Source organism: Haliotis asinina, chromosome 12, assembly GCF_037392515.1.
Source record: "Haliotis asinina isolate JCU_RB_2024 chromosome 12, JCU_Hal_asi_v2, whole genome shotgun sequence".
Classification (NCBI taxonomy): Eukaryota; Metazoa; Mollusca; class Gastropoda; order Lepetellida; family Haliotidae; genus Haliotis; species Haliotis asinina.
In genome coordinates, this window is record NC_090291.1 from 17830584 (window position 1) to 17846125 (window position 15542).

General features: G+C 40.5%; 1 protein-coding gene across 1 annotated transcript in view; it reads right to left on the bottom strand.

The window, feature by feature from the left end:
* The window catches only part of LOC137257395 (sodium- and chloride-dependent glycine transporter 2-like), a 49316-nt gene that overhangs the window by 30590 nt on the left and 3184 nt on the right, over positions 1–15542 (bottom strand). The window contains exons 2-3 of the mRNA XM_067794726.1: positions 2394–2525; positions 1796–2075 (exon numbers count right to left, since the gene is read on the bottom strand). Of these exons, the coding sequence (XP_067650827.1) occupies positions 1796–2075; positions 2394–2525 (412 nt within the window). The remainder of the gene's footprint in view (positions 1–1795; positions 2076–2393; positions 2526–15542) is intronic.

Here is a 15542-nt window from a genome sequence, read left to right on the forward strand (position 1 = left end):
GGGTAACTCTAATAGCTCATCTTCGCCGTGTGGACCTGGGCATATTGTTCCGCAGCACCCAATTTCTAGTTGTGAGACAACACTGAGCACACTCTTTCGGGCGGTTGAAGGCAAACGGATCCTGGGACTGTGTCCCTTTCACCTTACACATCACTCCGGCCCTGACTTCACCAACAAGCCGGTACAATCTGCTGGTCGCGCCAAGCCCTGTGGATGGCTAAACGTTTCTGCACATTTGACTCATTTTAACATTTCTCTCCCTCAAAATGCTAATCCTTGGGCAAGATGTATTGTCGTTGAATCAAAGAATGGACTTCCTTTGCTCTATTCAAAGCAGTTGAACTTATTTCTGGAGAACTAGCCAACGTATCACGGCTGTGACGTGGCACTCCTTTGGCAGAGTCTTCTGTGACAAAACAAGCTCTCAACCGTCTCAAATGGTCCACATTCGCAAACACTGAAGTTAATGTCTCAGTACACAGAACTCTAAATTGAAGCCGACGGATCATCCGCGACCCACTGTCTTGTGGGAAAGGCTGAGGAAGAAATCTACACAACATGTGACGTTCGTGAAACGTTTCCTGAGAAGGGGAGGGGTAATCTCTGTCTCAGCAAAAGCTTTATTTGTTCACTTTTTCACTGCCCGCTATGTTGAAATCCATTAAAGCAGGCTATTTTAGCATTGGAATTAAGGTGTATGTCCCTAATCCACTACAGTGTTACAATTTTGAGAAATTTGGACATGGTTCCAAATACTGCAATCGTCCGTCTGTATGCCATCGCTGCCATCATGAGAGCTGTGATTGTAGTGCAGACCTGAACTCTGTTAACTGCATAGGTCAAGGTCTACAACAGCCACTGGGCGTTCTGCTAGTAGTAGTGACTACTCTTCACGTTCATGTGAGCGATGACCTGTATAGAACCATTCCAATTTTCTTCATATTAATAAATTTGCTCATTTGCACGTACATGTTACTTTGCATGTCATCTTGGTCACGTGTTGGTGAATAATTCTTGAAACGCTTCTAAAAAGGTACAAAAGTAAAATTGCCGCGTTTTGGTACTGAAGCGGTTTACAATCACCCAAACACGAAGCTGTGGAAAGAAATAGTATATCTGTATTTTTTCCAACAGCTAATATTCTCAAAATGACGTAACCTTTTTCTTTTTGTGAATAGTGTATATTGCTCTATAAAGTATAGAAGTTCTGGTTGCCACAATCTAGTTACCTACGCCCTAATCATCATTCGCCCTGTAGGAATACAACGATATATGTCAGTGAATTCAGTGAACATCTTCCTCCAATCCAATCTCTTTCATCGTCCTGTAATCCTAAGATTAGGAGAAATGGAGGGAAGATACTGAATTATCCCTAAAGGATAAACTATAATTATATGAACAACTAACACCGGAAAAACAAACAGGTCTTGTGCTTATTGACTTAGTGTTCCCCTGAAATGCGTGGGCACAACTTGGGAATTAGATACTTTGGCATTTTTGAAGAATGATGAGAGCTGCCGCTATCGGCAGGACATGCTTTCCCATTTCGTGAAATGTTTGTGTCATCGGATATTTTCAGAGTGATCGAATTATGTAATGTTTCACAGTTGTGTTTCGTTTTACACTGAACGGACTTTGTTTCTGAGGATAGTCAAACTTGTGTATCCTTTCGCACTTAGTTTCTGTATTGTGACCATGAAATGCGATCTTTGTATAGTATTGCCAGTCAAATGGCACAGGACTCATATTATTTCATATAAACATTATCATATGTCACTGAAACCTCAGGTCTTACTGCCAAAACTCCTCTGATGCCGTCAATGTTACATTCGGCTTCCGCCATGCAGATTTAAGCAGCTGGTGATCCTCCGTGCTGTTAGTCAGGTAGGCGTCAGTGACTGATGAGTTGTTACCAAGCTTAGTGATGCACAGGGGCGTGTTCCACCTGTTCCCGCATGTTGTCCATGGCAACTCTGACCAGAAAGACCAGTACAAGTAGTAAACAGACCAAGCAATGATGAGGTTATAGGGCAAGGCTGCAGTGAAAGTGGCAACTACCTGTGTGATGCCAGTGCCTGAAAACAAGATTACATGGCGGTGTTACTAAATCATTGATTGTATTACACTGCTACTTTTACACTTTCTACACTGTAACTGTTGTGATTGTTATTGTATAGACCGGGAGAGAAGACAAACTGAAAACGTTTGGAGCAGCCAGAATAATGTTGCAGAAAAGATAATGATGCATTCATATGGCCAACCGTGATAGAGTTATACGTCTGATCCATTAGGGTCCTCGAATCCTATATGATAATACTTTTGAGATCGTAAAAATGAAAAGCCGAAGACATTTGTTCATTTAATTGTTTGTGCAGGAGGACATTTTGACTAACCTTTGAGCAAAGGACAAATGGACCAAACATGTAATGCACTGCGGCTCGAGAACTGGCCAATGGAAACCTCGAGGAAGAAGAGTGGAACAGAACACGTGAAAATCCCAGCAAAGTAGGGAATGAGAAACGCACCTGATAAACCGAAAAAAACCTGTTTGAATGTTTATAGATATATTGAGCAACGTAACGTAAGAACGATTTTCAAAAGTTATACAGTTTGACTTCAGAGTGAGTGATATGTAGTTTTGTGCATTTTTGTATACTTTGAGACCACTCTGACTTAGATTTTGAAAAGGAAACTTGTCGTGTTACATCTGAAGATATTTCCGTGATTTTGGGCTTAACATGTAAGGGAGAAATGAGGCATAATGCTACTTCGAAATTCATGACATGATTAAAGTAAAAACGGCAAAAGTAAAAACAACATCATCAAAACATAACTCGAATTTTTATTAAAAATAATTGACACATAAAAAGATAGCTGAAACAAAGAGCGTCTCGATTTGTTTAAAGAAACATGAAGTAAGGAATACATAACAAAAAAATGTAAACGAGGTTTATTCAAAACATGCAATGTTTTAAAAAAGTAAGTGAAAATAATGGAAGCAACGACAACTGATTTAAACTGTGAGTTTGGGGAATGAAACTGAAACAATGGAACAGAAATGAAATTACAAAAATACATGCAGGCAAACGTTTTATTAATTATATACGGCCGAGGTCATAATTACATTTGTTTGGTAAACCAGTAACAGTCATACATTTTCGCTTTCGTAAACTACTCAACATTTTTGCAGAATATGCAGGTACAGTTCCTTCTAAAGATAACATGTGAATTTCTTTGATATATCTTTCAACTTGCAACACTGTAATAACTTGACAGTATGTCTGACTTTCTCTTATATGGTTAGAAAAATCAAATAATCTCTTCTTAGAAAGTAGGATATACCTTTTCATTTCCAGTGTCGTAACCTATCCATAAAATACCCCAACGAAATTGAAAAATAAATATTCCTTATAGGCGATGTCCGTGTAATTCTACCAACGTGCACAAATAATTTATACATACAATAAGCTTGATGAGATGTTCTGTAGATATCTACCATAATGAATTTGCACCAGTATTACACTGTTTTAACATGTAATTATACTGAAGCGAACCCCTCTGCTACATTCACTCAAAACCATAACATTACATGCATATTTATTCAGCCTCAATACCATCTTCCATGTACTTTTTCAATAACTTGAAAATAACGAACACCCCATACCATTCCTCCATAAGACGCTATAGGTATAAGATTGTCTCAAAAGCTTTAAATACATCAGTACAAGACTCTAATCCATATTCATACTGGTAAAAATAGAATGACGTTAAAGCTTCATTTACCTCCGATGCTAGGTAACTCTCTGCCGTAGTCCATGATAGAGCAGGAGTAAACACAGTACTAATAGATCTATAATTCTTAACAGCATGTATTCTGTTGTCCCCATAGTACCATTTTTTCATAGGATCTAAGAGGACCACCTTTACCAAACACCATGATTTTAGTCTTGCGTATCTTTACTTTCATTCCCGTCTTTCATTTCCAATCTTTCCAGAACATGTATCTTCCTTTACTGTCTACATTTATATCATTGCTAGTATGCATATATTATTATCATAAACATAGTAATAACATTTTGTTAAGTTGGTAATCAATCGCGACCACGTGATATAAACTTACCCTAGCAGATCACTCACTAACTTCAAGCACTAACATTGCACGTAAGACAGTGTGTGAATAATAAATCATTATGAGTTTATATCTATAGTAAACCAAATCATCAAATTTATGTTTATCTGACTTACCGCTAATGCGTGACGTCACATCAGTTATAAATATCCAACACGAAGCGCTAATGCATGACGTCATATATATTTTATCAAACATACAATTATAGCATAGTTATTACATTCTAAGCTTATACCTATAATTGTACAATACGTATTCATATTATATAAATGCGACTTCCATGTCACCATCCGACGATTTCAGACGTACAACATGTTATAGTGTTCTAATCTTGGTCATTCACAGTAAAGAAACTGCTTCAGACCTTAAGCGACGTTCCCCGTCTCATCATTAATTGTCCTCGTGACATTTCAAAACCAGAATCCACGACAATTGGCGCCCGAACAGGGACGGGGTTCAACACGACATCGCCGTCAACCAACACCAACGAACCAAGAACACCCCACGATAAGATCACAACACCATCACGGTACAGCTCACCTCGACATCATCTTCAAGGATTGTCATATACGTGAGACTTGTGTTCAGTGATTTCGTGTGTATATACAAGTCAACTTCTCATTGACTGTGATATGGCACTTTACATCTTATATATTCTACGTACCTGTGATATCCATATGTACATGTGACACTCTAAACAAGACTGTGATATGTGATATCTGTGATCATCATTGAGACACTGGGAGAGAATCAGCTGCTGCAGTGCACTTTATACGTGACCTTCCATTAATATCCATGACTTTTCTATATTCATAGCTTTGACATCTGCAGTGATTTCAAGGCTCAGCTGTAATCATACTATTGACAATTGTTTACATGCCCTTATATTGCATGAATGCACTGAATGTCGCATAGCTGTGTTAGATTATACATTAGTTAGATTAGTTCAATCAGTTGTATTGATTTAACTAGTTAGGTTAGATTAGTTAGTTAGATTGGAATAGTTAGAGAGATTTAGAATAGTTTACACACGTTTAGTTGCATTTATATAAAGCAAAATAGCTATCCATATTGCCTGTAAAAACGACAATGCATGCTTAAGTGTATTAGTGTGTTGACTTGTTGCACAATAGTTGATTGTTTACATTTTTTATTGTTTGCTTGTGTTTTCGCGTCAGTCATTTTCATTAGCACAAATTAAACTGCCATGCAATGGCGTTATTTATTCTCGCGTTAAAATTCTCGGGTCCGCGAGCGCGTCTGCGTTTGCCAATCTTATAAACTGATAGGATAATAAATGTAGGGTCTTTTCCATTTTTCAGTATCCCATACTGCTTCCTTCACCCTATCCTATAGGCGATTACCTGTTATCAGTTGACGTTGTCTTGATACTATGATATTGTTTGCTCTCTGCCTTTGGTAAGTTCATTGCTTTTGTGTGCTCGCGTTTGCATTTACACACTTGTGCAAGTTACATACCCTTAGCATTTATTTCCGTAGTAACTCAAGAGTTGCGCTTGCGTCCAGCTCTTACATCACACCTTTGGTATATCACTCGCCGCATCATACACTCTGCAATCTCAGAGCATATTTTGTCACAGATATATTCGTGCTTCCCATCATTTTTGCTATTCATTCTTTACTGGGTGATAGTATCAACATAGTTTATACGTGACTACCGTAGTTACCCAGCTGGGTGTACTCGTGGTGGTATAAACTGGTAAATACTTCACTCTTTCATTTGCTGGTCGTTTGCGTTTATCTTTCACTCGTCATATCACGAATCGAGGACAACATGGCTTAAGGTGGTGAAGATTGGGAGATCAAGTCCGAGGTTATTTCCGAAGAGGACGAAGCCAGGACGTTGGCGTATCTTCGGAAGACAGGGAAATACACCATAAACTCCAAACCCACTTTTTCTACACCACACTCAAGAAACATCTCCACACCTAGTTTTCCATCTTATGTCCCTACACCAGGTCCATTTCCTTACACTCCTCCAGCCTATCCTACACATCAGCAACTGCCAAGAATTTCAACCTTCTCAGGTGAAGAGTCAGTGCAGAAAGGAGAGACAACTTTCGAGAACTGGAACTTTGAGGTTCGTTGTTTGATGAGGGGTGACAACAGTACATCTTCTGCTCTTCTGCAAGCTGTGAGGAAGTCACTCAGAGGAGATGCCGGCCGTGTGTTAGTTTCCCTTGGAGAATATACTATAGTCACAGATATTCTACTGTGTCTGGAGGGTCCCTACGGAACCATTATCACAGCGGAACAGCGTCTTCAACAGCTTCATCAAACAAATCAGAAGGACTCGGAGACAGTGGCTTGATGTGGAATCAGGCTAGAGGATATCCTAAATAGTGTGCACGACAGAGGGTCCTAACTGGATACTCAAGCAAGACAGGCCATGCTACGAAATCGATTCTGGACAGGGTTGAGGAATCCGGCATTGAAGGATGCAACATGCCATGCTTTTTACTCGGCGATTGATTTCCACACACTGTTGCAGACCGTTCGACTGACTGAACAGGAAATCAACAAAAGCCAGCCTGTCAAGCCAAGACTCAGTCGTAGTCAGCATCAGCCTCAGACATTAGGATTCTCACAACCCATTGAAGGATCTACTTGCTCTCCCCAGGATCAAACTGCTCAACAGCTGTCTGACATCACAACGAGGCTTGAGAAGTTGGAACTGGCATCCAAGAAACAGTCAACAGATAGTCATCTTCTGCAGCCTTTCTTGGACAGATTGAACACACTAGAAGCCAAGGAGACCCAGCACAAACCGTACTCCCTTCAGCCACAATGGACTCAAGGTAGGGGCAGAAGAGGACGTGGTCGATTTCAAGGATACTCAAAGAAGGAAGATAAGGAATCTTTAAACTAAGCCAGCCAACTGCTGCGGGGCATGCTGAGGCTGAGGGGACAACTAGCCCCATATCAGATTTACATCGCTGGATGGTCGGCAAAGACAACGAGGCAGATATCAACATTGAGGGAACCAACTGTCCAGCCTTGATCGATCCAGGGTCAATGGTGTCAACAGTGTCTGAGGGATACCACGCGTCAAGCCTTACTCATCTTCCTCTACGACAGCTCAAGGACTTTGAGATCGAAGTAATGGGTGCAGGCGATAACATTCTTCCATACTCAGGGTATGTGGAAGCCAAGATCTATATCCCAATCATTGACAAGGAGTTGGACATTGTTCTAATAGTCACCAGAGACACAGAGTACAACAGGCAAGTACCATTAGCGATCGGCACCAATGTTATAGACCTTGTGGAGGGATTTATGGAGCCGATAGGTGTCGCATTACGTTCACAAGCTAATGGAATCATCGGACAAGTGAGATCTATCAACAAAACGCTGATCCACCTCCAACCAAACCAGATGATGACCATTGATGGACTTGTACATCACCAGGCTGGAAGAGCCACAGCCGTCACTGAATACCATGACCTGGACTCTGACCTTCGGACAGGACTCTCTGTTTGCCCACGACTCGTTGAGATAGGTAAGCAAAGTATCATCCAGGATTCCTGTTCGCATCTGCAACATGTCAGCCAGGACTATGACTATACCCGCCAAGACCAGTATCATGAAGTTCGGGTACTCAGTGAAGTACCTGTTGATGCTCTGCCAACTAAAACCTGTGACCAGGTTCATACCCCACCTGTGGACATTGATCTATCACACAGTTGTCTCACAGATGGACAGAGGGACAAAGCTTTCAAGATGGAACTGCATCATGTCAAAGAGCCTTACTGACTTCGGACACACCACAGCCGTGCAACATGAGATCAACCTCATCGACGATACTCCTTTAAAGGAACCTTGCCGACGAATTCCAATGGGAATGTTTGAGGAAGTCAGGAAGCACCTTCATTAGATGTTGACATGTGGAGTCATAGTCCTTTTTCATCTAACATCGTACTCGTGAGGAAGAAAGGCAAGTCTCTCTATGTCTGGACTTTCGCTGAATTAACCAGATTTATGCTCATGATCATCTAACATCGTACTCGTGAGGAAGAAAGGCAAGTCTCTCTATGTCTGGACTTTCGCTGAATTAACCAGATTTATGCTCATGATACTGTTAAGTGGAGCTGAAAGAAGAGAATTAGCACAAGACTGCCTTTTCAGTGGGACCACTGAAAAAGCATATGCTGATTACTCTCTGCCATTCGGGGTCCACATGGATGCCAGTGCTGATGGTCTTCCAGCAGTTCTCTATCAGAAGCAGGATGACAAGATGAGAGTAATCGCGTATTTAACTAGAGGACTCAGCAAGAGTGAGAGGAACAATCCTGCACACAAGCTGGAATTTTTAGCACTCAAATGGGCCATCACAGATGAGTTTCATGAGTACCTGTATGGAAAGAAGTTCGAGATCACGACAGACAACAACCCTCTTACCTACGTTTGACATCAGCTAAGCTTGATGCCTTGCGACACAGGTGGCTTGCTGTTCTCTCAACATACAACTTCATCATCACCTATCGTGCAGGTAACACTAACATGGAATGGACGCTGATGATTTGTCAAGGAGACCAGATTACTCGGATAGCAAGGAATCTCATATTGAAGCCCCATCCATCAAGGCCATCTGCCAAGTTCATTCCACCTCCTGCATTGCTATGGAAAGCTTATCTTGTGATGAAAATGTTGTTTGTCCAGATGATATAATTCCACTGACCCCTACTTCATTGTCTTGGAAGAAGGACCAATTCAATGATCCACATCTTCGACGTGTAATTCACCTCATGACGGAAGGAATCAAGTTCACGACACATCAGCGCTCCTTTGAGGATCCTACAGTGAGAAGAATACTTCAGGACTGGGACAAGATATTTCTCAAGGACGGTATCTTGTTCAGGCGAATCAACATCATCAAAGGTATTGAACTTCAGCTAGTTTTACCAAGGAATAAGATACCGGAAATACTTCAGTCTCTCCATGATGACTCAGAACAGCAGGGACGCGACAGAACTCTCCATCTTGTGAGGTCAAGGTTGTTCTGGCCTGGAATGTCTGCAGATGTACAGAAGTATGTCAAGAACTGTGGGAATTGTGTCTGACGCAAGGCAAAAACCTCGATAAAATCTGCATCACTTGTAAGTATCAACACTTCACTACCCATGGAACTTGTCTGTTTGGACTATCCCAAGGTTGAGGAATCAAAAGGAGGCTACGAAAATATCCTGGTGGTCACGGATCATTTTACTCGCTATGCCATTGCCATTCCAGCTCGTATCCAATCCAGCAAGACAACTGTGAGAGTACTGTTTGACAATTTTCTGGTACATTATGGATTCCCGGTGAAACTGTACAGTAACCAAGGGAGGAACTTCGAGGGCAACATCATCAGAGAACTCTGCCGGCTTACTGGGATAATGAAGACTAGAACGACGCCATATCACCCTCAAGGTAATGGTATGACAGGACGTTTCAACCAGGCTCTGATGATCATGTTGGGTACCCTAGATGAAGAGAAAAAGAGTGACTGGAAAACTTATGTACCTGCGCTTGTCCATTCCTACAATACCACAATTGGACGACACCCACGGCTTCCAGTGGACGCCTTTCTTGGATTTGACCTTGGACAAGGACAAGCTACCCGCACTGAGTATGTTAACAACCTTCAAGTAGCTGTTCCAGTTTGCATACAACGTAGCTTCCAAGAAATCCAGGATGGCAGGACAACGCCACAAACAACATTATGACAAGAAAGTGAGAGAGTCCTTTCTACAACCAAATGATCGTGTTCTGGTGCGATGTGTCAGACTTAAAGGAAGGAACAAGATTGCCAACAAGTGGGAAAAAACATCTATGTCGTTGTGAAACAACCCAACAAGGACATTCCCGTCTACACTTTGAAGCAAGAGAGTGGCCAGGGGCCGATGAAAACTCTCCACTGCAACATGCCCCTCCAACTGGAATCTGTTTCTCTTAAGCAAGACACATCCAAAACGGAACAAGGCGAATCTGGAAGAGGCGAGAAATCAGTATCACTTCGAGTGAAGGAGTTTCACGCTTCAGACAGATCCGACGAAGACAGTCAGGGCGAAGAGGAGATCACACTACTGCACACTACTGGCAAAAGCATCAATTTTGATCGCAGGTGACGCTTATTCTTCTATTCCACTCTTAGGAGCTTTTGCCAGCCAGCCAGAGATTACAGAGCCGAAACCTGACACAGTTATCTCCCCTTCCAGCACTTCTGTTCCGGAAAGGTCGACTTCAGTGTTCACCTCAAGTACTCCGGGGGATACATTGAGTTAGTTACTATTTAACGTCACAACGGCAATGTTTCAGCCATATCATGACGAGAACATTTAATACTAAAATGTAAGATATGTATTTCATAAATAAGCCTGTCGTCAAAGGACAGTAAAACAACTAGAATATCACAGCTACAATTTAAAACTAGTGTAGAAAGTTAAAACTAATATCACTATCTGGACAAAACAATATAAAAACAGGCTATAGGTCTCCAACAACTGAGGTACGAGTAGATCACCATTCTAGGGACCATGGGGACTTACAGCACTTTTGCTACCTGCATGGACCCTAGCTGGATTTACATCATCCCCTCAGCCGCTGGAGATTGTATGAATTGCTAGCCAAACTTAAAATAACATGAATACTACGATTAAAAACCTGGTAGACTTAAAATTACTGTGAATGTTTTTGGACTTACGTACCCTCTCAGGAGGACAATGATTTTACAATGCTTCAACCCCCTTTGAGGGTACAGCCACTAACAATTCCAGTTACTAATCTAAACTACCAATCATTAATATACATCTATCTACAGAAACATATTGCTCAAAATTCAACCATGAAGTCGATTTCCTTAAAAAAGCAATAATTAAATGAGCGCTGACTGTGTTACAAGGAACCTTAACAGTTTTTACAGAAAAATACTTATCCCTTATGATGGAGAATTCAACACAGTCAAGCAGAATATGCTTGACCGTGACTCTCTCATCACAAGGGATACAAAATGGAGGATATTCACCTTTCAACAGGTATGCATGTGTATACCTCGTATTAATGATTAAATGACAACTAACAGTGGTAAAAAGGTCCTTCATAGTTTTGACACTGAAATATTTATCCCTTATGATGGAGAATTCAACACAGTCAAGCAGAATATGCTTGACCGTGACTCTCTCATCACAAGGGATACAAAATGGAGGATATTCACCTTTCAACAGGTATGCATGTGTATACCTCGTATTAATGATTAAATGACAACTAACAGTGGTAAAAAGGTCCTTCATAGTTTTGACACTGAAATATTTATCCCTTATGATGGAGAATTCAACACAGTCAAGCAGAATATGCTTGACCGTGGTTCTCTCATCACAAGGGATGCAAAATGGAGGATATTCACCTTTCAACAGGTATGCATGTGTATACCTCGTATGACCAACACGACATCTTCGGAGTATGACCTCTTCAAATCTGGACTGACAGCCCAAGTGGGTATAACCAATGTAAGGTTTTATCTCATGTAATTCATTGATACCCACTTGGGTGTCCCACTTCTTCTGCATCAGATCACGGATATAAGATCTAATGGTAGCTTTGTAATCACTGTAAGGAATAAGAAGTGGTGTCACAGATTTATGGAGTGCTGCTTTAGCAGCAAGGTCAGCCAATGTGTTACCAGAGATTCCTACATGGCTGCGTAACCAACAGAAGACGATGTCATATTGGCCAGTAGCAAGATTATTATACAATTCAATAATTTCAGTTAAAAGTGGATGTTTGCAAGAAATATTTTTAATAGCCTGGAGGCAAGAAAGAGAGTCTGAATAGATTATACGAGTATACTGTTTACGTTTAGGGTATCTTTGAATATATCTAAGAGCCGTTAGTATGGCGGTAGCTTCTGCTGTAAAAATAGAAATGTTATCTGGTAGTCTAGAAGATATTGTTCTCGATCCAATGACAGTAGCACAGGCCACTGCACCACCGTCCTTGGACCCATCTGTAAATAAGGATTTATAATTGCTATATTTAAGTTTCAGCTGATTATATTCTTGTTTATATTGTAATTCATTAGTTTCTGATTGTTTAAATGTGGTCAGTGTTAGGTCCACTTGTGGCCTAACCAACTGCCAAGGAGGAGAAGAAAGAAGACGGGAAGGAGCTATATTTTCCAGCTCAATGCTAGAAGCAGCAAGAAATGGCTTAATTCTGAGCCCAAGAGGCGGAACAAGGGAAGACTTTTTGTTATACAAATCCTCATAGAGAGGATTAAAGACACAATTAAATGCGGGATTAGACTCATTAGAAGCTAATTTTGTGATGTATTGTAAAGATAGTTTGATACGACGTAAGTTGAGAGAAGGCTCATCAGCTTCGATGTATAGCCTGTCGAGGTTCTGAAAGAACCGAGACAAAGTCTTAGGCCTTGGTGGTGCACAGGATCAAGTAGTTTTAGGTTGCTTTGACAAGCTCCACCATACACGTTGGAACCGTAATCAAGTTTAGATCGGATCAGTGATCTATATAAGTGAAGGAGGGTAGTTTGATCCCCTCCCCATTTTGAATTTGAAACAACCTTTAATAAATCGAGTGCCTTCAGGCATTTGGCTTTAAGGGATTTAATATGCGGTAAAAAGGTCAAATGTGAGTCGAAAATAAGTCCCAAGAACTTGGCCTCCTTGACCACTTTGATTGGGGTACCACTGAGATATGGTTCTGGGTCTTTATGGGGTTTGTATTTTCGACAGAAGTGTATAGAATTGGTTTTTGATTTAGAAAAATTGAAGCCGTTTTCAAGACACCATTTATCTATTTTGTTTAAACACAGCTGCAATTTCCGTTCAGTGGTAGGCATATTTTTACCACGACAAGAAATATTAAAATCATCCACAAATGAAGATCCATCTATTAAATCGTTTAAAACTTTAGATAAATTGTTGATCTTGATGCTAAAAAGAGTGACTGAGAAAATACTGCCCTGTGGAACACCCTGATCCTGATTGTAATGATCATACTGGGTAGAACCCACACGGACTTGAAATTGCCTGTTATTTAAAAATGTGGCTATGAATTGAGGCAAGCGACCTCGCAAACAGAAATCATGTAAATCTCTCAGAAGGCCATATTTCCAAGTAGTGTCACATGCCTTCTCAAGATAAAAAAAGATAGACACAGAATGTTGTTGATTAATCAGCGCATTTTTCACAAATGATTCTAAACGCACTATGTGATCGACTGTACTTCTGTTTTTTCAGAAACCACATTGTATGTCTGCGATAAGGTTATTTGTTTCCAAGTACCAAACAAGTCGATTATTTATCATGCGTTCCATGGTCTTGCAAACACAGCTTGTTAGTGAAATAGGTCGATAATTGGACGGATCCGTATGATCACGTCCAGGTTTAGGTATTGGTACTATTATGGCGTCACGCCATGAGGGAGGAAAGTTACCCGATGTCCAAATCTCATCAAAAATATTTAGAAGAGTTTCTAGGCAGGATTCTGGCAAGTGCTTCAGGAGTTGATAATGTATGTTATCAGCTCCTGTAGCAGTATCATGAGCTTGATCAAGAGCAGTATGGAGCTCATGAATACAAAAAGTTTCATTATAATCTTCCCCATTATCTGAGTTGGAATTAATAGTTTTCTTTTCTTGTTGTTTTTGATACTGCTGGAATTTAGGTAAATAATTGGAAGAGGAAGAGTGTCTAGCGAGAGTTTTGCCCAGGTAATTTGCGATATCTGATTTATCAGTAAGTAACTGATCTACATGTTTAAGATGATGGACAGTAGATTTAGTACCTTTGCCTTTAATGTTTTTGTCCATGTTCCATACCTTGGACATGGATGTCCGAGAATTTATTTTGGATACATAATTTTGCCAAGATTGGCGTTTGTTCTGTTAAAAAGTACGCCATGGTTTAGCATTTAAAATTTTAAATTTATTTAAATTATGCCCCATAGGATGGCGACGGAAATAATGTTCTGCTCTTTTCCTTGCCTTCCTAGCTTGTTTGCACTCATCGTTGAACCATGGTTTTCTTATGTGTGGAACTGCAGAGGACTTTGGTATACACTCATCAGCTATGGAATTCAGTTCATCAGAAAAGCATTTGATAGCACCGGGAACGTCAACAAAACGTTCCGGTTTAAGTTTTTCAGCACACAGTGTTTCATATAAAGCCCAGTTAGCCTTTTTAAAATTTCGTCTTGATGATGGAGGAACATCAGATGGAGTTACAGCTTTTAATACAGTAGGAAAATGGTCACTTCCACAGAGGTCATCGTGGACTGACCATTCAAATTTGAAAAGTAGTTCTGAATTTGTCAATGACAAGTCAAGAGCAGAATAGGTCCTTGTCCCAGGGTCTAAATATGTGTTGGAACCATCATTATAAATACATAAATCATTGTCAGAACAAACGTCCTCCAACAATTTACCTTTAGCGTTTGTAGTTACACTACGCCAAAGTGGGTTGTGTCCATTTAAATCTGCCATTATAATACAGGGCTTCGGGAGTTGGTCATATAGAGTTTGAAGATCGGTTTTGGCAAACACCGAAGACGGTGAAATATAAGGAGAGCATAGTGTAAACGCTACATGTAAAGTAATTCTCACAGCAACAGCCTGCATATTAGTAATAAGTGGAACAGGGCTTTGAATAACGTTCTGTCTGACTAGAATGGATGTTCCGCCAGTGGCTCTATCACCCGGAGGTGAAAAAGAATGATATGCATTACAATGACGAAGGTCAAATGTATCTGTTTGTTTTACATATGTCTCTTGGAGACATAACGCTGGAGGTGTGAAATCTTGGACTAATAGCTGTAATTCATGTAAATTAGTCCTCAGTCCTCTGCAGTTCCACTGTACAATATTATTGGAATAAACTATCTTTTGGGGGGATTTATTGGGGATCTACCCCGCACTCTTTTGGAGGGCGACAAGCTATGTGCCCTAGAATGGACGTTTTCAGAAACGTCCATGTCTTCAAGAGACCCATATTTATTGAACAATTGAATTTTGTTCTGTGACCCTTTGGGAGCTCTGCCACTTTGTTGCTTTGAAGGATCAGGCTTTGGCTTCGGTTTACTTTTCACAGTGTGTTGACTATCAGCTGTCGACTGAGACTTTGAGTGTGACTGAGATGATGATTTGTTATCAGAAGAAGATTTTGATGAACTAGGAAGTGATTCCTCAGTCTGAGATAACATAGTAGGGCATAAAAGCTGTGGAGAATCGCAGTTGACCCAAGTCAAGGTAGTTTGGCAGCCTGTAGATGATTTTGTTATTTTAGATCTGGACTCAGATGGTGGTTTTGCGACTGTAGCATAGCTTTCTGTAAGTTCAGATCTCGTCCCCAGTTTTTTTTGCTTCAGAAAAAGAGATGTTTTGGGTATACTTTATTCT